The 25,249-nt window shown below is 39.0% G+C and overlaps 1 protein-coding gene across 1 annotated transcript in view; it reads left to right on the top strand.

Moving 5' to 3' along the window:
- npas3 (neuronal PAS domain protein 3) overlaps window positions 1–25,249 on the top strand; it is a 385,275-nt gene that overhangs the window by 202,409 nt on the left and 157,617 nt on the right. The window contains exon 5 of the mRNA XM_085391470.1: window positions 13,574–13,656. Within this exon, the coding sequence (XP_085247596.1) occupies window positions 13,574–13,656 (83 nt within the window). The remainder of the gene's footprint in view (window positions 1–13,573; window positions 13,657–25,249) is intronic.

Raw genomic sequence — 25,249 nt, 5'->3', positions numbered from 1 at the left:
GTTCCAGGGTTTAGGACTCATTCTCTGTCATGTCATGTTCTCTTTAGTGTTGACATGAGGGCAACACTTTTAGCTTTGAGATAAATATATCTCATATTTCTCCAAAGAAACGGTAGATGTGGAACAAAACATTTCAGTAAGTTTATTTAGTCAGCGTCTTTCAAGATAAAAATCACAAAGTTAGCCAAAGTAGTTAGCTTGGTTAACGGGAAAAATAAATCTTTGTGGTTTTAAATTCATCCAAAATAGGAAGATTTCCGTGCTTAATCCTAACCAAACTCCAAGTGAAATTAAGCTATGTGTGTTGGTATAACTTCAATGTGGTAATATGCTTTTGTTTGTATGATTTGGCACCCTCTTGTGGCCACAGTAGGTACTTGGGAAGTTGTTATGCCCAGCTAGTTTGCTACAAGTGCTCAGTGGAGGTGAAACTTTTGCCCACGCATGCCTGTAAGTTTTCATTACATACTATAACCTTAACTATCTGATTTGTGATGTATGTGTAATGTGCATATGCTGAGTTACTATTTCAGCTGTGTGGTCATTACTCATTTGTAAAGCTACTTGTGTGCTAGCGACTGTATATTAGCATGTGTTTGCTAACTTGCTATGATCAATAATGCTAGTTAACTGAAGGTGATGTTTATGTTTAATTTAGGCAACCTTAAGATTTATGTTTTTTGCTGGTTGTCATGAAAACTAAGTTTCAATTAGTACATTATGTATGTTCAGTGAATGAGAAGGTAATTATCTGTTTTGTGTTTATTTAGTTTTACAAAAAGAAAAGAGAAAGGAGAGTAATGAAAATGGATAAAGGATACCATGTATAAGAAGCCTCAGTAACATGGCCTGTAAACTGGAGATGCAGATCGAAGTAAAGAAGAATCTCAGTTCAAAGCATTCTCTTCTTCTCATTCTGTTCACTGTCTGTCAAACTGGATAAGCTAAATCACGCCCACATCTAGTGAGGACAGAACACTATGAGCAAAAGCAACATTAAAACCAAACTTTAACAAATGCTAAGTCCAACAAGAGGGTCTTTCTGTACTTCCAACCATCCAAAATCAACATCCTCAATGTTCATGAAATTAACCAAAGCAAAGCAATGAATAAATAGAACTATAACCTCCTGGCTTTTCATTTAGCATCAATGCCAGAATATTTTTTTTAATGAACTGTTAAATACATGCAGAAAGACACTATATTCATGTAGATATAGTGAAATACCAACACACACACACATACACCGAGCGAGAGATAGACTGAGCCCTTTGGTGAAGTTATTATGTGTGGTGACAGTGTGACAGAGAATAATGGAGACATGTGGCCTCGTTCACCTCCGAGTCTGTTAAATTAATGACTAACAGCTTCACTCTAAACTCCTGCAGCTCACTCTGTCTCATGTTACAGTCCAGACAAATTAACAGCAGATTAACACCAAGGAGAACAGCAGTGTGTCTGCTCACTTCATTTGCTTTACCAGCCAGAGTCTAAAATACCCCGACATGCCAAATGAAGTTTCTAACAGACAATAATGCTTCATTATTTAGTATCTTAAATGTGGCAAGTTTTCTTGAAAAGTAAGTAGCGCTTTTACAATTTAAAATTTGAAACTTGTTAAAGTAGTTCTGTCAGAAGAAGAAAAGTCGATGTTCGTGCCTCGAAGCGCCCGTGATGTGAGAACAGGATGTGCAGTTGGTGGGGTAAACTCAGAAACTCAAGCGACAGGAAGTCATCGTGACCTTTCTTTTTTGCATGAAGACTTCACTGAAAGCTTATAATATTTATGTGTATGTAGGTGAAATTCACAAAATCACAAAACTGATATGAGAATCGACCACCATACCTGCTTATACCATAGCGCAGTAAATGGCCTAAACTATGTCACTAATACCCAGGATTACTGTTTCCTCCATCAATAAAATGTTTTTAAGCTTTAACAGTTCAGTTACTTCTTTTCCTTTCAAGAGCTCCTTACTCTGACTTGTTATTGAAGTTGTAAAACTGATAAACCTTTTCTGTGACACTTCAAATCTCACTTCAATGAATTACAATCTGTTATACAAGCTACAGAGATTCTTTCCCAGGGATTAGTGTAGAGTAATGGCACACAAGGTTTTTGCATACCAACTAATCTTCCTCTGCAACAAATGTTATCATGTTATGAAGAAAAGTACAATCATAGACAGAAAATAAAGCATATAAAAGCAATCTCCTAACCTTACAGTGCTTTGTAGTGGACTGTTGGCTGTTAATGGATATCCCAGGCTTTGGTTGCATAGGTAAACCTGTAATGCATTTTCTAACCCATCCTACATCACTCCATTTTGCCTTCACTCCCTCTGTTAGTTGCTTCAGCAGCTTGGCTCAGAGCTGAGATAAGTTTAACCCATTACTTTCATACAGAACAGAGTTTTACAGATAATTTACGCTGATTCTCAAAGAGCTCCAATTGCCCGGATGAGAAAAATTACTTTTACATCAACACATCACTTAATATTTTCTCTGTTTTACTTATATATAGAAGAACTAGTTTAATTCATACACACAGATTTTTTTAACACAATAGTACGTGTTTCACGAGGTGGGTTTTTGATTCTGATGATGACTAAACAGGAAATGACGAAAGCTTGAAGAAAAGCAGTGAACAAGCATGTGGTGGTGCTCGCCGCTGGCAGGTCGACTTGTGTTAATCCTGACTGCTGCTGGTCCACATACACTCCCGCTGCGGCCGTCTACCACCTTGTTCCCTTCACGCACAGTAGGCTGCCACTTAATTAATGTGTGTGCGTGTGTGTGTCTGTTCATGCCCCTTTCCCACGTATTATGGCATTCAACCATTCCCAGTGAGGGTATTCAGGGGCTTGTTCAGTTCGCCACTGGGGCATCAAGGCCCCTACCTAATTACACTCTGTGTGTGTGTCTAGGTTGTGTGTGTACCCAAGAACATATCTGGTTTCTAGGATTGTGTGTGTGCATGCGCCTATGGTACAGTAGGCTGGTTCCTAATTACTGTCTGCTCCTTGTATTCCCTCAGTGCCAATACCTTCCTGCCTCACTGAGCCCCCGCTCCGTGTGTGCGTGTGCGTGTGCGTGTGCGTGTGCGTGTGCGTGTGTGTGTGTGTGTGTGTGTGTGTGTGTGTAAGAGAGACACAAGGCGATCATGTACAAATTCAGACACAAGAGAAACCTCAAATCTCACGAGGTTATAGACTGACAGCAAACACACTAGATTGACGCACAAACACACACACACACACACACAAATTATTCTCGTACACATGAAGCAATAATTCTGAGTGAAATGTAGCTTATATATAGCAAATGAGAGGCTTATTTATTCAAGTAAATAATGAAAGAAAAAACGAGCTTGGTACTACATTGTACATGCACATGTAATAAGATTATTTAAAGTCAGCATTTTGGGCACAAATACGTTTTGACTGCACTCTGAAGGCTCTCAAGAGTGTGAACATGTCATCTGTGTTTGATTGTCATAAACACGTATAAAATCTTTGACTGCTGTTAGGTGTAATGCATTACATGCATGTAAATAATCAGAATGCCTTTTTGTCTAATCTACAAGTGATTCCTTCTTGAAACTTTGGTTGAGTATAAGACTCAATGTCTTTGCATATTGAAGAGAAATCATTCAAACCTGGGATGCTTTTCACCCTAAACTTTAATAACTCAACATAGGTTTTGGCTGCTCTATAATCCTGCAGATATATGAATTTACTGCTGCTCTGTGAATAGAGCTTCTCTCTTTTGTATATGGGGGAAAGATGCTGCCATACTCAACTCCATAGAGAGGGACAAACATTTACTGCTAGTAATTTACTTACAATAAACAGTGGATTTAGGATTAAATCATTAGCCCAAAGACAGCAGCGTGTGCCAAAATTTTGATTTATAATAGCAAAAATTTAAAAAACATTTGAATTATTGGTCTCAGTCTCCTAACTTTAAATGCAGATACGCATAAAGATGACAGTTTTGACTTGCTCAGTTAAGTCAGTATATGTCATGATTAGTTTTTTTTTTCTAATTTGCATATTTTATTTTTACTATAAGTGCTCTCACTCTAACAAATATCCCATTAACAGTTGAATTCCTGCTTTGGAAAGAAAAAGTATTTAGTGCACAAAAATGGCCGCTGTGACTGTTATACTGTATGTGATTGCTACTTAGGCAATAATGTGCAACCAGCATTTTATTGCTAGTAAGTTTATGTGGAGCTACTTTAATCAGGGTCATGATTGATGAATATTGTCATTATGGATTAATGTTCTGATTCATTTCTTGATTAATGCATTTAATCGATTTCAAATGTGATTTTTTTTTAAACAGCAGCAGCTCAGAATCTATGAGTTATTGGAAACAAATAGCTCTATTACAAATGATACAGTTACTAAGCAATTTAAGCACTTTAGCCTCATTTACACAACCGCTCATTCATAGAGGTGTTTTGTTTTTATTAACCTAAGCACACTCACATAAATGCGTCCGGGGCAATACTTTGACTTGCAGACTGAGGAAGACTAAACCACTGACATGCAGAGGTAGTGGGTCACCTACCTTTGGTAAATGTGACTGCTACTAATGCAGTAACATACAACCACCAACTACCTCTTGAGTGACAGCCTCCTCAGATGCTGTCGTTGCAATTTGTTGCTTCATTGCATTTTGCGTTTGTGAAAACTTGGCACAAGAGGGCCGGTCCCTTTCGCTTACTTACTTTAGAGGGGAACATCCAGTTGCTGCAGCAGTTTTATTGAGAGCAACACTTGTTTCTGTTCCTCCATGTTATAGACGTTAAACTCATGCATTATTTGCTATTGAACTATGATATATTCCATGAAAACAATGGCAGAATTGGTAGTAGAAAAAATAGTGGTAATAGATGTTTTTGCAATTTCTCAAATAATTTGAAATCATTTTTTTTTCAGCTCTTCTGCACACAAGATATGAGGGTTCAAAAGATGATGGAAAAATTAAAAAGGACAAATTTTGCCCGGTTTTATGTACTTCAATCTCAATTTTCATACTATGAATACAAAGCTTAAATAGCTTCTTTAATATTTTTACTGTAATAAAAAAATGAGTGGAATCTGAGGGGAAAATTTTTTCAGTATATCCCAGATTTTCTGTTCATTTCCTGTCATTGCATTTCCCAGTTGTTCCCTTTACTACCACTTACATTTTCTATCAATCCATTGAGCTGTCCTCCTCTTTGACTCCATTTTTCTTCCTCCTTGTTGTCACTCTGTTGCTTTACCCCCTCACACTCTCTGGCTCTCTCTGTGTCCTCCCTTGTCCTTGATTCCAACACACACCAGCTGGCACTCGGCCAAGTGGAGAGACAGCAAAGATGATGGTACGCACACATTCAGACGCATGCAGGAGGCCGTGCATGTGTGTGTTTGTGTGTGTGCAGTCTGGAAGTCTGGAAGAACCATCAGTTTAACTCCAGAGAGAGAGAGAGAAAGAAAATGAACTTAAGAACAGAAAATCAAGAAAAAGTCATAACTTAAGTGATACTCTGTGTGTGGGTGTGTTTGTGTGTCATTGTGTTGTACATAGTTAGGCTATAGGAGAGAGATGATGCTTTAGTCTCTCTGCCATGTGCTTTCACAAATTGGACACACAAATGCCAAAGAGGGAAGAACAATGACCCATTCATTAAATATTTTAAATAAATGAGTAAACCATCGATAATAATGCAAATGACAAGCGATTATTTTAAAAAAAAACTTTTTGAACAAACACGGTTATCTTACTGCATCTCTGCCAGAATCACACTGATAATCTGTAACACTATTAGCACCACAAACAATGAAAACTAAATTGCAAAAAACTGACAAATTGTGGATTTTAAGTAATCTAAATTTAAAATTTATGATACCTTTTATCTGAATCAGAACTCACAAACAATGACAATGGTAACCAACTGGACATAATCTGGTTATAATCTTGCACATACAGTGGGGCAAAAAAGTATTTAGTCAGCCACCGATTGTGCAAGTTCCCCCACCTAAAATGATGACAGAGGTCAGTAATTTGCACCAGAGGTACACTTCAACTGTGAGAGACAGAATGTGAAAAAAAAATCCATGAATCCACATGGTAGGATTTGTAAAGAATTTATTCGTAAATCAGGGTGGAAAATAAGTATTTGGTCAATAACAAAAATACAACTCAATACTTTGTAACATAACCTTTGTTGGCAATAACAGAGGTCAAACGTTTACTATAGGTCTTTACCAGGTTTGCACACACAGTAGCTGGTATTTTGGCCCATTCCTCCATGCAGATCTTCTCGAGAGCAGTGATGTTTTGGGGCTGTCGCCGAGCAACACGGACTTTCAAGTCCCGCCACAGATTTTCTATGGGGTTGAGGTCTGGAGACTGGCTAGGCCACTCCAGGACTTTCAAATGCTTCTTACGGAGCCACTCCTTTGTTGCCCGGGCGGTGTGTTTTGGATCATTGTCATGTTGGAAGACCCAGCCTCGTTTCATCTTCAAAGTTCTCACTGATGGAAGGAGGTTTTGGCTCAAAATCTCACGATACATGGCCCCATTCATTCTGTCCTTAACACGGATCAGTCGTCCTGTCCCCTTGGCAGAAAAACAGCCCCATAGCATGATGTTTCCACCCCCATGCTTCACAGTAGGTATGGTGTTCTTGGGATGCAACTCAGTATTCTTCTTCCTCCAAACACGACGAGTTGAGTTTATACCAAAAAGTTCTACTTTGGTTTCATCTGACCACATGACATTCTCCCAATCCTCTGCTGTATCATCCATGTGCTCTCTGGCAAACTTCAGACGGGCCTGGACATGCACTGGCTTCAGCAGCGGAACACGTCTGGCACTGCGGGATTTGATTCCCTGCCGTTGTAGTGTGTTACTGATGGTGACCTTTGTTACTTTGGTCCCAGCTCTCTGCAGGTCATTCACCAGGTCCCCCCGTGTGGTTCTGGGATCTTTGCTCACCGTTCTCATGATCATTTTGACCCCACGGGATGAGATCTTGCGTGGAGCCCCAGATCGAGGGAGATTATCAGTGGTCTTGTATGTCTTCCATTTTCTGATGATTGCTCCCACAGTTGATTTTTTTCACACCAAGCTGCTTGCCTATTGTAGATTCACTCTTCCCAGTCTGGTGCAGGTCTACAATACTTTTCCTGGTGTCCTTCGAAAGCTCTTTGGTCTTGGCCATGGCGGAGTTTGGAGTCTGACTGTTTGAGGCTGTGGACAGGTGTCTTTTATACAGATGATGAGTTCAAACAGGTGCCATTCATACAGGTAACGAGTGGGGGACAGAAAAGCTTCTTACAGAAGACGTTACAGGTCTGTGAGAGCCAGAGATTTTCCTTGTTTGAGGTGACCAAATACTTATTTTCCACCCTGATTTACGAATAAATTCTTTACAAATCCTACCATGTGAATTCATGGATTTTTTTTTCACATTCTGTCTCTCACAGTTGAAGTGTACCTCTGGTGCAAATTACTGACCTCTGTCATCATTTTAAGTGGGGGAACTTGCACAATCGGTGGCTGACTAAATACTTTTTTGCCCCACTGTAAGCAAGGCTGCCAAGTGTTATTGTGTCATTTAGCACTTAAGTCTCCTTCCTGCAGCAAGTACGTCGCTATTTATGGAGAAATTTCTCAATTGCTGTTCTGGCTGGACTGGATCTAAGTACTGAATGTGAATTTCTGTGTGTCTAGATGGTAACAGATTTGCAACAGGCAGCAACAAATGAGGAACGTTTGTGGATTCATCACAGCTAATTATTATTATCACAAAAAGATTGTGTGTAATTGCCAATTTGACCCCAATCAGTTGCAGACTTGGAGCAAACTGACTCCATCTCTGTTGCCTTCTTGACACTCCAAAGTTGCTTTGAAGATGGCAACTGACCACCAGTGTTCGCAGACCCCATTTTCAAAGCTACCATTTCAAAGGCAACATGATCACAAGTTCATTCCACATGGTTGTAATAATTTTGGCTGCATTGCAGTATCCAACCACCGTTTTCAGTAGTGTGACTGAAACATTAACAAATGCTAAGGAGTTTGAAGGCTAGGTCACACCCCACACTCTTTCCTGTGTTCTTGAGCCAGTCCCAAGCAGGCTTTAGTGGTGTGGTGAGATGTTTATCATACTGGACGAAACAACTGTTGTCGGGGAGTGCTGTTCCCAAATATTAAGTGGTGCTTTATCCTGGGGTTTCCCAGCAACATGTTTCAATGTGATAAGAAAGTCAAAGTTATTCACTTAGCTCATCAGCATCAAGTGGGGACAATGACATCATCCATACATTTCATCTAACTCTAGCTCTGATTTTCTGAAAACTGATGAGACACATAGAAATAATAGAAAATTAATGAGCAATTCTGCATTCATTTGCTGATGGTACAGAGTCTGAAATGGAATGATAATCAGCTTTAAAACTGGCCTAAATTTTGGCAAAAAACCCCCCAAATTTAACCATGTAGCATTTAAGTAACTATATCCATCCATCCATTATCTTCCACTTATCCCTATTATGGTCACGGGGGTGCTGGAGCCTATCTCAGCTACCATAGGGCAAGAGGCAGGGACGCAAAGAGACAAACAATCATTCGCACTCACATTCACATCTATGGATAATTTAAAATCACCAATTAACATTAACCCCACTAACTAATAAAACAAAAAATACACATAGTGATTGGCTAGGTTTAGTTAGAGCTTAGAGGGTTAATCAATGAAGCTATGTATGAGTGCATCTTCCCTGCTTTTACTTTCATGCCTCCTTTTCTCTGACTTCAGGCGGTTACATTGTAAAACATCTCTGCGCTGAACAGTAAAAGTCTTACTGAAGGAGTTTAAGCAGAGAAATGATGCAGGTTTAGTGGAGCGGCTCTGTCAGAGTTAATCGGCCCAAACATCTCATTTCAGAGGGAAAGAGCCTGCTTTAGGCTGACTGGCTCTCATTTGTGTGACGAGCTGTAAACTTTGTTGTGTGTAACAGAAAGAAGTGTCTCTCAGTCTAGTGCTTTCTGCAGTCTGTCATGTAATATCAGAGCAAGAACAGATACTTTTACTATTAAATAGGCACCAGTTAGCTGTCTCGGGATATGAATAAACTAAAGAAAATAAAACACAGGACATAATTTAATGTAAAATCTTTTTATTGTGTTATACTGTTTTTTGTGCTTTTACTGCAACAAACACACACAATTAATCTGTAATTAACACCTAATAATTATTTTACAAACCTGATGCTGAACAGCTTGAGAATATTTTTGTTTTCCCACATGCAGTTACTCAGTTATGGCAGGCCATGATCAATGTCTTTGTAAGGAAGAAGATTGTAAACCTAAACATAAAAATCCCTTCTATGCAGCTTTTTTGGGCTTTGTAAAATCTTCCAGCAGGCTTGATTGGAACCCCATGTTTTATAAAGTTTTATAAGAGAACAGTCACTATATTATTACAAGTCTCACATCACGGCGAAATATGTTTTTTCAAAGATTTTTTCTTTCTTCAATTAAACCTCCATTACTCTATCATCTGCCGAGTTGTCCAATGAATGCAATGTTTACCTTCATGCTGGTGCGTTACATTGTTCCTGCGTAGGGCTTCCACAGGGTGCCTTTTCTAACTTTACATCCTCTCCTGCAGCCTTTCTTTCTCTTAATACAGATCCCTCATTTCCTTTTCCTTACTTCCTTTCTGTTATTCTGTAGATGTTTCTTTCCCAGAGTAATGCTTCACTCCTGCCTCCTCTCCCTCCTTTCCTTCAGTCCTCACACCTTCCTCCTCTCTCTCTCTCACTTTATCCCTGGGGTCTTTTGTTAGGTCGTGATAAATTGCTTCTGACATTTTGTCAAAATGGGTGCCCTCTCTCTCTCTCTCTCTCTCTCCCTTTCGCACATCCTCTCTCGCTCCTGCACTCTGTCTCTCTCTCTAATGTTCTTACACCTACCACTAATTGAATTGGCTGTTTGCGTAACAGTACAGATTCCCGCTCTTCACTCTCTGTCACACACATACAAATTCCTTTGCTTCTCTAACACTCACCTACACAGTCACTCCCTTTCTTCTTCGCTCAGCCCTCTGCAGGGTTTGGCCAGCAGTCTGGAGGTTGTCGTTTATTCCTTTAATCCAACCTTCCAGCAGCGAGAAGGACTGGGCAGAGGCTCTAAGCCTACACACACACACACACGCACACACGCACACACACACACCTACACACACACACACACACACACACACACACACAGAGCAGAGGAATCCCTGGTTTGTTGCCAATTTCATATTAAACAAGAAAATAAATTAACAACAGCTGTAATGTTTGACTTTCAGAACAAAGTTAAATTGACTTTCCAATGAGATGGTCATTTTGATTGTCTTTTTTCCAGTCTGGTCTTATTTTCAGTTTTTTCTGACCTTTCTTTTTATTTACCCCCCCCCCCCCAATGCTCATCCCTTTTTGTCCTTTTTTCTCTTTTATGCCATCGTCGTTGCCTCAGTGTCACATCATTCTTTGTCTGTATTTTTTTTAACTCACACACAACATCTTCCTAGTAACTAGTGTTCCTTGATTTTTACCTCACACTTAATAATAATAACTTCAACTTCATAATTAGACCTGCGAATAAGGGTACCTGTAATTACAATTTGCAGGTAAAAAGTCAGGTTTTTGCAGGAAACACAATAATAATAATAACTTTATTTATATAGCACCTTTATTGAAAGATAGTAACAGTAAAAATTAAGATTCATCTGATCAGCAAAATTTTCCCTATTACAATCTATTCAACATGTAGGCATGCTCCTTTTGCTTATAGTCATTTCTTCTTCACATGAATATATATTATATATAAAATAAAGTATATACTTATACACAAAGATGAGACTGAGCTCCTTGATCCCATCTACTCTCTCCTTGTGTTCCTTGTGTTCCTTTTTACTCTGTAACCCTTTCATTCACAAGCACATTTTGTTATGTCATTAATTAAAGCTAATTCTGTCGCTTCAACCCCACCCCCTTCCAAAAAAGCACACGGGAGTCTTGCATATGAGCGTTTTTATTGGTGTGTGTTTAAATTTGCTGTAATGAGGTCTGCAGGGAGATGAGGACGGAGAGTGGGTAGAGAGAAGAACATTACCTCAGGGCACAAAAATCTCTCTTTTAGTGGGCTTTAATGCCCCTCTGTGTGCCTGTCTCGCTCTCTGTCACTGTCTCACTCTGCTTTTTCTCCTGTGCTGTCCATTTCCATTTTCCAGCTGTCTCAAGGCTTAGACATTAACTGGTAGCACTTTTTTTTTACAAATACATTCAATTTGCTTTGCATTCAAACTCATTTTGAAGTCAAAAGGACTTTTAATAGTTTTATTAAGTTCTTTAAAAGAAAAAAAGCAGATTCATAAATAAAATTCATATTGGCTGCTTGAATACTTTAGATGCTTTTGGGAACCATCTTGTTCAAGGCTTTTTTTAAGTTACCGACTGTTGTTGAATTGATCTTTTTCTGGCCTATATTAATGATTGAACTTTACATTATGCACTTAGCGACAGCACTGAGGTCTCTCTCCCACCGTCAGTCTTTTCTCTTTCTTTTTGTCTTCTATCGAGAAAGAGAAAGCGAGAGAAAGACAGTTTAACCTCAGGCCAGATTTTACACTGACCATCTCACTTTTTCTCTCCTTTCCTCCCTCTATCTCTCAAGCTGTTGTGCTTTCTGACTTTGTCTGTAGAGAGAGTTTTGCCCTCAGGGTGAAATTTTAGAAAGCTATAAACTGTTTCACTCTCTCTCTCAACTCCTGTCTGTCTTTTCTGCCTTTCCCTAGCTCTCTCACTCACTAGAGCTAAACAAATGATGGACAGGAAGATGAGAATTAAAAATAAAAAAGAGGAAAAAGGGGAAAAAATGGCAAAGGAAGAAAAAAAAGCAAGGGAAAGAGGAAAAGATTCCCTCCTCGATATTCCTGTCACTCACTGAGGAGCTGTTGTGACATTATCCGTTAAAAAGTTATTTACGGTGCATGAATTTGGTATAAATGATGTATTTAGCCCCTTTAGCTATGTGCACAGTTATAGGGGGCTGTAAGTACACAAATTATAGCCGCCTTCTCACACTGTTTTGATATCTGTGGGGTTTTACTATAATGGATGTTACATATGAGAACATCAGAATCCAGCTTTGAATTCACGATGCAGATGGATGGTCACATGAATATTTGTGGAAATAATGGCTTGAAGGATAAAAACAGAAAGAGAGCTTAAGAGATAAGATGAGAGATGAGACAGTACAGACAGCCCTTGAGGTCATTATTTGTTTTCATGTCCTGCCATAAGGTGTTTTAGTGTTGCCAGCTTGTGTTTCTTAGCAGCTTTGCAAAGGGGCTGGTGACTGCGGCATTGGTTTGGAGTTTTTTTGTTGATTTTCTATGCAACTTATCAAATGGTAACCTGATGTCACAACAGTCTGCAATATAGTCACGACCTACTGATTCGTGTTTCTGTACACAAAACTTTTTGCGCATTCCTCAGCATAAATTTCAATCTCATGTGTCCCGATTAAAAGGCAAGTGAAAGTCAGCATTTGATGGTTGTATGTTTGGTTGAAGATTCAGTCGACAGATCAAAAAAATACCATAAATATAATGCCTTTCACGTATTTTAAAACTTTTTTCCTGGTTACTATGGTGACAACTTCCATCTTTTTCTACACTCCTGATACAAAATATATATCCTCAATGCATTACTGAGATGCATTACTCGCAAAAAAAGAAAATAAAAAAATAATAGGACATGGGAAGAGTAGTCACTGACTTATGTTTTTTTTAAAAAAAGGTAATAATAACTTTGAGGGGAAGCATTTGCGAAAAGCATTTGTGAATGATCGGTGGTGATTAAAACATCAACTTGGAAGCTTTTCATGATACAGAGGTTAAAGTTCTGGCTACTTTCAAACCCCATCTACTCCCGTGGTCACATAAACTGTGAGAAAATGCAACATGAACTTTCTTTGTACCTTAGATAAAGATTGAGGTCTAATGTCAACCTTGTTTATTCAATGTAGACGATTGAATAAATAACCTTGTAATTTTGAAGTTACAGATTTTATGAAACAATTTTTTTTCACGTAGAGATACTTGAACTTTGCTTGCATGAGAGTGTATTTAATTATAATATATAATGATGTTGCATTACAAATACGTTTTCCTTAGATGCTGTTGCTTTGCCAAATGATGTCACTGAATGAAACCTGTTAGTATTATTAGTAGCTCATATGACCTGAAGGATGGGGCTGATTTAGCGAGTGCAACTGACAATGCTAACCTGTGGCACTAATTGGGACTGTTCAGAGCTGAACTCACTGGTTCCTCTTGTCTTGTGCCATGTGTGTTTTTGTCATGCTAGGCTGTATAAACGTGAGTGTTTGTGTGTTTGTGAACACGTATTCGTGTGTGAGTGCAGCTTTGCTCGTATCAATGTGTCTGAGTCTCACCAGTCTTCTTCTGTCCTGTCCTGTGCTTTCTCTCTCCTTGTGTGCGTGTGTGTGTCTTTAGCTATCGGTACCCAGCGGAGGAGAAGTCCCAGCGCCATTGCCTCTGAGATCTTCGAACCTCACCTAGGAAGCCACATTTTACAGGTAGGAACTATTCACAGCGGATAAAAACTCATCTGAACTCATCTTTGGAAAAAAGCTTGGAAATGCATGTGGATACAGCAGGCCTATTTTTCTTCTGGTTCCACAGTATCACGCTGGACACACATGGACACACTCTTGGTCCAGTAAATTTTTCAGTGGCTTTGGTTTCTGATGAATAATTCCCAGTTATTGTTGCTTGGTTGCATCAGGCATCAAGATGCAGAATGTGTACACTCTACACACTATAAGCACACACACACACACACACACACACACACACACACACACACACACACACACACACACACACACACACACACACACAAACCTGCTCAATATTGTGGGTAAACAGTGCTCTTTACAATTTTACATTAACTTGATTAACTTTTCTTTGTGAAACTTTCAGCAGCCATGTGATATTTTGCTCTTAGGCTGCTGTTTTGATGGTTTTAAAGTGAAATATCTTAGAAAATGAACTGATCAAGAAGTATAGAGATTCACAGTTCCACCAACCCTCTCGTGCTTGGACCATTATTTGGATAGAAGCATCAACCTGAAACATTGTCGTTGATGTTTTAAGGATTAAAATTTCAAAGTCCTGACATATGCAATGTTACTTTAGTTAGCAGACTAAGGGTCACATTTAATAAGTGGAGCAAATTAGCATGTGGATGCAATCACAGACAAATGCTAAAAAAGTGTAACGTTTTGGGGGTATTTACTCTTACTCTAGGAAAAGTAGCACAAATTCACCAATAAGCAGTTCTGCTAATAATTAGTATTTTACTTATAATTGACAGATATGGGTTTCCAATAGATACAGCTTAGCAATAAAGACTAAGTAGAAAAAACATATCAGGTCTTGATTTTCAATTTCTTATTTTCTTACTGTGACTCATGCTAACAGTAGTTTTTAAAGTCTTGGGCCAATGCAAGTACTGTAGTAAGTAAGTATAGCCTAATGCAAATGTATGACAATACTAGCAATTTCTGTTTCCTTTACCAAGTTTTTCTTTCATGTAGTATTTCTGTTTTCTAGTCAGCATTACATCCTGAAGAGCTCCTAGTGAGCCCTTTAATGAATTACAAGTAATGCTCTATATTCTTTTATTTCCAATTCCCAAGCCCTTATAATATTATAGTCTGACATCCAAATCCTATAAAATGCTTTTTTTTCCTCAGAAAGAGGATTTTACACCAGTTGTTATCTGAATTATTTCTTATGATTTGCCTTTGAGCTTTTCTGAAGCTATATTATTCTCAATAATGTACCTCTACATTATTAGCACAGTGATTCCTCATAATTCACCCTCAGATTTTTCAACACAGCCAACTTCCTCAACATCCAGCTGCTGCTGCGGCTAAGCTGAATTCTTAAATGGAATTATGAAAGTATGATAATGACTGGGTTATCGCTGTTCGCTCCCTCGGGTTTGTGTGTGTGCAAAAATGTGTGTGTGTCTTGTAGTTTTAATCCCTAGCATGCTCCACTCCATATCTGTTTAACATACAGCCCAAAGGCTGAGCTTTTAACATCACAACCAGGCTGACGCGATACCACAGCTGATAGGCGCTGGTAATCTGTGTGTGGGTGTGTGCGTGTTATTAGATATGCAGTATTTGTAAGTGCGTGTACATTTCTGAGATGATTTTTTAAACCTTCAAGAATGTTCTTTTTTGTTGCTAGTGCATTTTAAAACATTTAATCTAAGTGTGTGTGTGTGTGTGTGTGTGTGTGTGTGTGTGTGTGTGTGTGTGTGTGTGTGTGTGTGTGTGTGTGTGTGTGTGTGTGTATCTGCTTCAGTTACACCTGATTATTATTATAATCTGGCTGACACCAGTAAGCCTTCGCTATGGAAAAATCCACACTTTTCTAATCTCCTTGTACTTTTTTATCCCTTTATCATATTCAAGGATCCTGACAGAAAAGTCTCTAGCAGATATAAAAAGTTAATTGCCAACTGTAACACCCTCTCGTTAAAAACAAAGCAAAACAGCAACAAAAACAAAGTGACACTGACCATCTGTAACAATAAAGCAGGAAATGCTTTGTTTTAATTGGGTAATTCTGGAGAATAAAAATAGATACATTATATACATAACTGCCCTTAATTATCAAGTTGAGAAGCTGGACTTCCGGCATGCTTTGACTTGCAAAGTGCCAATAAAGTAAATATGCTCATCAGCTACATTGACTTTTGATAGGCCATCAGTCATCTGGTAAGTGGACAAAAACAAAAGCAAAACCAGGAAATTGAAGCTTTACCAACTGAGTAAGCATACTTTGTCCCAGTAGTTGCATAGAAAAACACAGGTGTCACTTTGCTTTGGTTAGGTTCGAAAATATAAAACCAATATGTTTAGGTTCAGATTTGGAATAAAAAAGCAGCATTGTGGTTACGGTAAAAGTTGCACAGTTGGAGCCTATCCCACCCACATAGCAACACTGGTATGGCCTGGATCTGGGCCACACAATGTGCTTACACTCGGCCCACCTACCACGAGGAATGATGGCCCTTTGGTGGCCCAGATGTGGTTTGCCAGAGGTGGCCCACACATGGGCCAGCACAAGGCCCGTTGCAGACACACTGGTGGCCCTGTGCTGGCCCAGAACAGTTTTAGCTCTGGCCCCAGATATCAGCCTAATGTATACCTTAATCAAGCCATGTAATAACAACATGTGCCGGAACATAATAGTGCAAAGTAAGATGATGAAACTCTGTTCAGACAGTGAATGGACTGATTTTTATATAGCACTTTTCTACTCTCCCAGATTACTCATAGTGCTCTATACAACATGCCACATTCACCCACTTTCTCTAAACTGAGTGCTTCCTTTACATTTATACTTTTGACATGCAGACTAGAAGAGCCAAGGATTGAACCACTAACCTTCCGATCAGTAGGGAACCTGCTCTACCTCCTGAGCTACAGCCACCCAGTAGGAAACATGAGTAAACCCTCACTAGGTTTTGGATAAAGTGTACACTCACAAACCTGTCAAATTTGCATGTGAAACGTTGGCTACCATAGCTGTATAGTATTGCAACATGGCATTTGGGTCTTCTAACTAAAATAGGAAAATAGGAACATAAATAGTGCCATCATTGCCAGACCTGGCCCACATCTGGTTGACATACACCCTGCCATGACACCAGTCGGTCAGAAGTGCCATCTTGATGCCGGATCCGGGGAAGACCTGTGTTCTATGAGCTTGGGCTACATAAACCAAACCATAATCGAGCCACGTGTGGCATGCCATCACATAAACAGTGCTATCTATGCCAGGCCTGGCCCATATCCTGATGACATAGCACTTACTATGCCAGAAGTCAGATCTGTCTGCTATGTGGGCAGCTGTCTTAGGGCGAGAGGAGCAATTTAGAGTTACCAATTAATCTCATCCCACTAATTGCCTGTCTTTGGAATGTGGGAGGAAGCCGGAGTACCCAGAAAGAACCCAGGCAAACACGGGGAAAACATGCAAAGACATGTAAAAGAACCTGGCCTAGTGGTGGAATTGAACTTCTTGTTTTGAGGCAACAGTGCTCACCACCGTGCATCCGTGGAACCTTCATCGTAAAAAGTAAAGCTGATTACTGTTTTGAAGCACACAACTGTCTCCTTTGCTATATTTTAATCATTTTGTTAAGCCATCTGTCAGCCCTGATCACTTTCATTTTTGGAGACATGTCACTTCACCTCACCCTTACCTCTGGTTAAAATCACAGAGGTTAAGTTGGTATCCGCCTAGACTGTGTTTGTGTGAGTTGCCTAGGTTTGGAGATACCTGCTATAGAAATGTCTTTCTTTTGAATGTAAACAAACTAAAGCGCCCGCTGCAAATATCTTTAAAGAGCTTAAAGGAAATATGTTGTTCATCATTAATCATTGTCCAAGGTATTTATGTTTAATCTTGAATCCTGCAAAAGTGGCAAAAACTAAAACCATTAATTCTTGGAAACCAAAATGAAGCAAAAAGAAACCAAAATATGAGACGAAAACTAATCCGCATAATATCACATATGCTAAGCTGCCTGACAAACAAACAAACAAACACATTAGACAAGAGTAGTTGGAAAAAATGACAACCCCTGCCAAGTTTTCTTAGTTTTGTTAGGACACTCTTGATGCTCCAAAGTCTAAGTCATTGTTGGTGACTATCCTTACCTTGATCTTTTGGAGAAAGACTAGGAGAAAAATGTAGGTAGTTTTTGATGTGTCAGAATGATTCTTCTCTTTTTATTCCTGACTGACAGCACTTGGTAGAAAGGTTAATCTGTTTGCACAGGGTTAATGATCATGGTTAGGGGTTTGTCAGAGGATGACTTGACAAAGAGCTTCACAGAACTTTTAGGAAACACGCTCTAGCAATCCCACAAACAATACCAGCCACAGCACCCACTTACACAAAGCTCATTGGGCAGGTGGCAAGGACCAGTTGATCCTGGGGCTTCAATGGTGATCAGACACTCAGGGGTGTGACAGACCTGAAACAGAGCGAGTGAGGGCTCTCTTAAAAAGTACTTCAGGAGTCAGTTTTTGTAACACTGGGGCTAAATGTAACTAATCTGATCCTGCAAAGTAACATGCTTTACATATAAATGTAGTGGAATTTATTTAGTGACATATAATTTAAATCACCAAAAAGTGTTTGATGACAGCGTTACTGTCCAGATTGTCACACACGAATTTGGAATTGCGATGGTTTCCATGTTTTGCAGCTGGTTTGCAAATAGCAGTTCCAAATCTGACAATCATTAGATCGCATACTCAACTCTCTTCTGGTGGTCAGTCGACATGACTATCAAAGCTTCCAATGCAAACACTCTGCATGAGCGACTCGCTGGCAGCCAGAGGGTGCTGTTCCCAATGTGAAAGCACTCAGGACGTCATGCAATAGTGTCACATACAGCCGCACCTATTGTAAGTCCTTGTACCATTTGTTCTTCATCTGTCCCGTGTTAATCCTTCAGACAGCTGCGGCGCAGACCGAGTATGTCGCCGTGACAACCATCTCCCTTCTTCCGCCGCTGTGCACATCATGTTGTCATGTGTGAGTGTTAACACGAGCCTGGAACAAGTGGAGCCGCTCACGCTGTGTTGAGCATCGCTGCCGTCTCGAGCCTGTGTGCCAGTGTGCCCGTGTGAGTGTAAACACCATGTTCTGATCCTGCAGCTCAAGACACTAGACATCCCATAATACCTTGTTATAATCCCTAGAGAGTCACTATGACAACCATATGAGTCAGATCCCAAGGTAGATTGAAGTAGATGTGAGATTGAAAGTGACACAAACAACGTGGACCTCCCCTCACCTGGAAGTGGGGTGTGTGTGCGTGTCTGCATGTGTGTGTGTGTGCACGTGTGTGTGTGTGTGAGCCTGTGAGAGTGATAGTGAGAGAGAGAAAGCATGAAACTGAAATACAATGTGTTGGAGGTATGTGGGTCAAAAACTACAGCAAGGTTGTTTTACATTCCTTTTTAACTCTGTTGCTGTTTCTGCTTTTACTCTTCGACTCTGGAGTAATAGTTATATTCTTATGTAACTTACAACTTATCACAGACATTAAATTAGTCAATAGTGTACAATATGTTCATAAGCTATGTGTTTCTTTAATTTCTGTCGTATAGAGTAAAAGTAGTGAGTAAAGTAAAAGTTCATTTTTATAGCACATTTCAGAGACAGATGTCACAAAGTGCTTCAGAAGAGAGGTAACAAAAATATACATATACATTGTTATAGTGATGGATGCTACTGTCGTTAAAATGTTAAATCGTCAGTTCAGTGTTTGTATAAGTAATCCCTATGAGTCAAAAGTGCTTCACTTGTTTTGTCATGTTACAGCCTTAGTCCAAAAATCTTCAGCTCAAAATTCTATGCACAAACAAAGTGAACGTTTGCTTGAAATTCTTGCAAATTTATTGTACATAAAAATAAATAAATTACATATACATATACATATGTATTCATTTGTTGAAGCAGCAATTATAGCCTCAAATCTTTTTCAGTATGGTGCTAAAAGCTTGGAACAACTATTTTCTCCCATTCTTCTTTGCAGAACCTCTCAAGCTCTAAATCTTTGTATGGGAAGCATTGGTGCACAGACATTATCATTCAGTAAGAAGGACTAGATGTTACAGTCCCTGATAATGCATTGCTTTAGATGGAGAGATTCTTGAGGGATGGCTGTTATGAGGAAAGGCAGCCCAGAAACTTTGTCAGCAGCACACATCGTTGTGTGCCTCAACTTTCGGTCTTTTACCCAGGCTAATCTGCCATTTTCCTCCCTTGGTTAGGTTTAGGGATTAGAGATCTGATCTAGCTTATCATTTTAAAATTTGGGCCACATCGTGAGTAGTGGACCAGATCTCTCCAGACATCTCCAATCGGTTTCTAGTCTAGGTTCTGACTGGGCCACTCAGTGACATTCACAAAGTGGACCCAGAGTCACTCCTTTGTTATCTTGACTGTATGCTTAGAGTATTTGTTATGTTAAAGATGAGTGTAAACGAACCACGGCAGACCAGACGACATGTACGCTTTTCAGCGTCTTTAAACACCTTATTACCACGATTGCTGTTCACACAGTCAGCTTACAACCCGACACACACACCACAATTTCACACAACAACACAACGACAGTCAGCACAGACTTTTAAGGCGTGATTGTGGATGCTGCCACAATGAGCCTTTGCACCAGCATCTCAGGTCCAGAGCACCCCAGAACAGTTTATATGTTAAGATGTCTCTACTAATTGCTGCATTCATCTTTCCATTGACCCCAACTAGCCTTTCCATTCCTGCTGCTGAGAAAGATCCCCACAGCATGGTGCTACCGCCATGCTTCATTGTAGGGATGGTATCAGATCAGGTGGTAGAAATATTTGAGAGACAATCAGTGGAATCGGGTCATGGCAAAGGCTTGCAAAAAAGGTCATATTTTTGTTTTTCAGATTTACTAAATTTGCAAGAATGTCAAACATTTTTTTTCTTTTGTATTATGGTGTATTGTATGTAGAGTTTTGAAGTGAAAAAATAATTTAATCCATTTTGGAATAAAGCTGTAACATGAAAAAATATGGAACAAGTAAAGCACTGTGAATTCTTTCTAGACGCAGGTATCATAGAAACATGCGTACTGGCAATGACACACATTAAATCACAAAAGCTAAAGAAGAGATACATATTTGTGTTTCCACAGAAGTGACATGCTGAAGCATTTCTTTATTTTTATGTTCCCCTGATAAACAGAAAGTCAACTTCTCTCACAGTTTATATAAAGTAGATGTTACTTGTTTTGTTGCCATGGTGCAGTTCAGTGATTGGCCACGTTGTTGCTGAACTACCAGAACAAACAGACTGTCAAGAGGAAACAGTGCTTTATGTGCACACATGCTCCTGTGTGTGTGATGTAGTATCCAGAGTGTGTTTCTACATCGTCAGAGTGTGTGTTTGTGTGTGTGCGTGGCCTTTTCAGTGAAGAAGGAAGGCCGATGTGTTGGCGGCAAATTGGCCTCATTAATCTCCCGCTTAATTGATTGTGAGAAGTTTGAGGATGACATTTTAAGAAAGCGTGGCGGACGGGGTATGGCATGATTGATTTGGCTAAAACGCAGCGCTAATGAATGCCAGCCAGTCACTTAGGTGGTAGAGACCAGACACTAATTTCAGAGAGATTAGGCCAGAGAGGTTGATAATGCTTAATGAAGAGAGAGAGAGAGGGAGTAGTCATTAAACAGGATGTAAAGCTCTATGTGTACTCTCCTGTCTCTGGTCTGACTTGCTGCGTGTGTGTGCTGACAGAGATTAAATGAGTGAAGGCTTTATTTGTATGAACTTTATTACTTTATTACTCATACTACATACAAAATAGAGATCTGTATTGGACCAACTTGAATTCATTGTCTTGGTAGAAATTATTTTTCAGGCAGAAAATTATAGTGTGCAAAACTAGTGACACAGCTGAAGTTCAGAGTTAGGGTTCACCATCTCCCAATCCAATACGCTTGTTTTGAATACTTTCTGCTGCCAGATTAAGTCAATTTGGATTTAATTTTTATAGTTTCAGACAGATAAAATGTCAATTTAAGCAAGAAATTAAAGTTTATTTATTAAGCGGCCGGCCCAGATTCGAATCCAAACCGCGGCACTTTGCCGCGTGGCTTCCCCTCTCTCTCTCTCTCTTCCTCTGCTTTCCTGTCAGTCTCTGCTGTCCATATCAAATAAAGCCAAAAAAGGCCAAAATTTTTTTTAAAAAAAGCACATTACATAGCAAATGGAAGTATGGTGTGACCGTATGAAAACTCTCTACATTTAGTGAAAAATTAGGGACTCGTTAGCAAGCAAATTCCAGCATACAACAAAAGGAACCAAGAACTTGTTCTTCAGTCCACCCATTCCTGAGACATCCATGAAAATTGCCTGGTGTCTCTGTAAGTATATTAATTGATATTAATGCCTTCACCATTGTCTACATTTAACCATCAGAAATAGTGCTAAACTTTTACCCTAATTCCAAATTTAACTCATAATGTCTGTATTTGATTGTACATATATATATGTACTGTGCCAAGTGTCTTCAGTCAGTTAATGATGTTTGGATGAAAGGTTCTCAAACAAACTGCAACCCACAATCAGTTCTACATAGTCTTGTTTTGAACAATCAAATACAGACATTATGAGGGTGCTTCCTTATAGCTACCCTCAGGCTGTACGATCAAAACTCTACATGAGCAATCTAGGTCATCGTCATGGTTCGCACTTGGTTTACAAGATCTACTAGTTTTTGCAACTTAAGTTATATATTTAATCCATCTGTATGGTTTGAAAAGGTCAGTAGTTCCCAGATTTTGTGGTATTTCTTTATAAGCCCACATTTTTTCACAAGTTATTTGCAGTTTAATATAAATAAGTCTAATCCAAAACACAACACAAAAGAAACTCTGGAAAGATGCTTGCAAACTTTTTTTTTCTAATACTGATATTGATTATGTTCGCTTTCAAGTGGATCCAAATACAGAACAATACAGAGCTGGAATGTAGTACAATGAAAATTACCTTTAGACGAAAATTGCAACAACAAAATTGGAAAGAAAAAGCTCATTTCTAATGAGATATTATTGTGCTTATGCTTTAAAAGAGAAAAAAAACTTTTTGAAAATTAAACTTTTATTATTGAGCTGTAATTTTATAGAAACTGGAATACAGCTCTAGGAGTAATATAATATATTACAACGTTTTACCCTTTTAACTGCTTTAGTGAGTGGAACGTCAGCAATTATAACGCAACAGCATCTTTTAGTTGAGCAGGTCAAGAAGTCAGCGGAAGTTTAGTTGTTGTTGTTGTCAAAATGAAAGTTGTTTGGACTTGAGGAGATTGATGTTTGGTGTTTTTTAAGGCACCATGTGGTGTTTGAAGATGAAAAGGCAGCGGACAGACGGACAGTGATTAAACAAAGAGGGGAGTTGGAATAAAATAAAAAGTGTGTGTGCGTTAGCCCAAAATGTGTGACCAATTATAAAGTGATTGATGAGGAAAAACACAGTGTGTGTTTTTATGTTTACTATCATTTAAATCAGCGCTACAAAGACAAAGAAAGTGTGTGTGGTTTTGTGTGAACTTGGCAGGGTAAGTATGTGAAGGGAGGGAGTGCCACACCTGTTCCAAACACAGCCTGTGTGCTCATTCGTCTCTTCTTCTCTATGTGAGAATCAAACTCACAGAGCGCATCAGGACAACCTGTCCATCTGCAGCAAGAAGACAGAGAGGGAAGATAAGAGACAAATGTGACAAGGGAAGACAATTGAGCGATATCAGTGAGATATAAGAGTTATCGTTCAATTTGTCATTAATTCTGAAAAACTATGAACGGTTTCGGTGTTTCATCATCAGCACGTCTTTCTGTAAACTTTGGCACTCAAGTGCTGCCATATTGTAAATTATAGAAGGTTCTGATGTATTTACTCTATAATTCATTTAATTTAGCATTAATTTAGCATAAAGGCCAGCAGTGCACAATTCAGTTGTGTAACTATGTAAGCTAAAGTTAAACCATCTTGCTTGAATGTTTCACTGGAATTATCATAACTCACAGGGGATTGATTTTTGCCCCTAAGGTGTGAAAAGACTGATGTGGTATTGTTATCACCCTACCAAGCAGGTGGACACCTAAGTTTGTGAATGCGATAAAGAGGCGATGTAGTATTTTCAAAATGATACCATATGTGCATCTAATAAAAAATCTTAGTCAAAGGTCAGAAGTATTCTGAAAATCAATACCATAACTGCATCTACAAAAAGTTGCAGACTCCTTCTAATCTCAGGGACCTTGAGCTCAAAGTCAAAGTTCAAAGGTCAAGTTCTCTTAAAATTTTTGTGAATGCGATAACTCGACAAGGAATTCACCCAGGATTCCCAAATCAATATGAGAGCTGCATCTATAAAAAAATCTTTGACAATCTCAGTGACCTTGACCTCAAGGTCAGAGTGAACTTAAGAACAAGGTAAAGTATGATTTTCAAACTGATACTATAGGTGTGTCTACTAGCAGGCTGAGGGGTAAAACTGACGGTTTCCAGTATTTTCAAGCTTTATGTTAGCTTTACATTCGGGGCAATCAATTGGCCTAAAGAGTGTGAGTAAACCAAAAGTTTTGGCTCCAAAATGGTGAATGAAAGAGGGCCTATTGAGATTTTTGTATCCCCTGTCATAAATATATATCATTATGATGGTGACTGTTCATACTAAACATGACCAAAGTTACTAGTAGAGGTCAGTGGATGCACACATAATCACCTTGTGAGCCAAAAACATCCAAAAGGGAGTCAGATCACAAAGACTCCAATATTAAAATGCCCAACTTTAGAGCATGAAAAAGGATATTTACAGCTTGGTGCAAAAGAGATAGATAATGAGTGTCAGGTATACTTACACATTCAGCAGGCATTGATTGGTGTCTATTAAGTGTCACCCCACGAATTGAAGCGCCTTGAGGCAACTTTTGTTGTGATTTGCCGCTATATGAATAAAATTGAATTGAAAAAATTGAATTGAATTTGAGTAACTGAACTGGACCTCTGTAATGTGTTCGTGCTGCTGGTGGAATTCTCTGACCAATATTAAATCTTGCTGTGTGGAGGAAACCGTCCAAGACGCTTGTGTACTAATTACCACCATTATGTCCACCAGTGCATCACACCCATAGTTTATAAATGCATCGTGATAACCAAGCTTGCTGGCATTAGCTGATATCTTCGAACTCAATTCTTTCATACATATATGGTAAAAAAACAACAACATGGTGGTGGTCAGGTTTACATTAGGTTTAGATGCTAGAAAGAGAAAGATTCATTTTTTTAGGTTAGTAAATGTTTAATTTCAATGAGATGTGAAGTATAATAATATCGAGGAAGTCTGTATATCTCTGTGTGTTTTCATTGCTAATAATCAAATTAGTAAAATTCTAAACTTCTACATATCGTTAAGACGGCTTCATCAGAATTAAGGCAGCATATCTATAACAAAAGTCACATGTTAGTATTATGACAGATAAAATTACTTACCTTACATTTAAATGATCATACATTAGG

Source organism: Rhamphochromis longiceps, linkage group LG19, assembly GCF_057381845.1.
Source record: "Rhamphochromis longiceps isolate RC_006_pf linkage group LG19, R_longiceps_female_GT1.1, whole genome shotgun sequence".
Taxonomy (NCBI): Eukaryota; Metazoa; Chordata; class Actinopteri; order Cichliformes; family Cichlidae; genus Rhamphochromis; species Rhamphochromis longiceps.
Note: the sequence above shows the minus strand (reverse complement) of the source record. Positions and strands in the feature narration are given on the sequence as shown.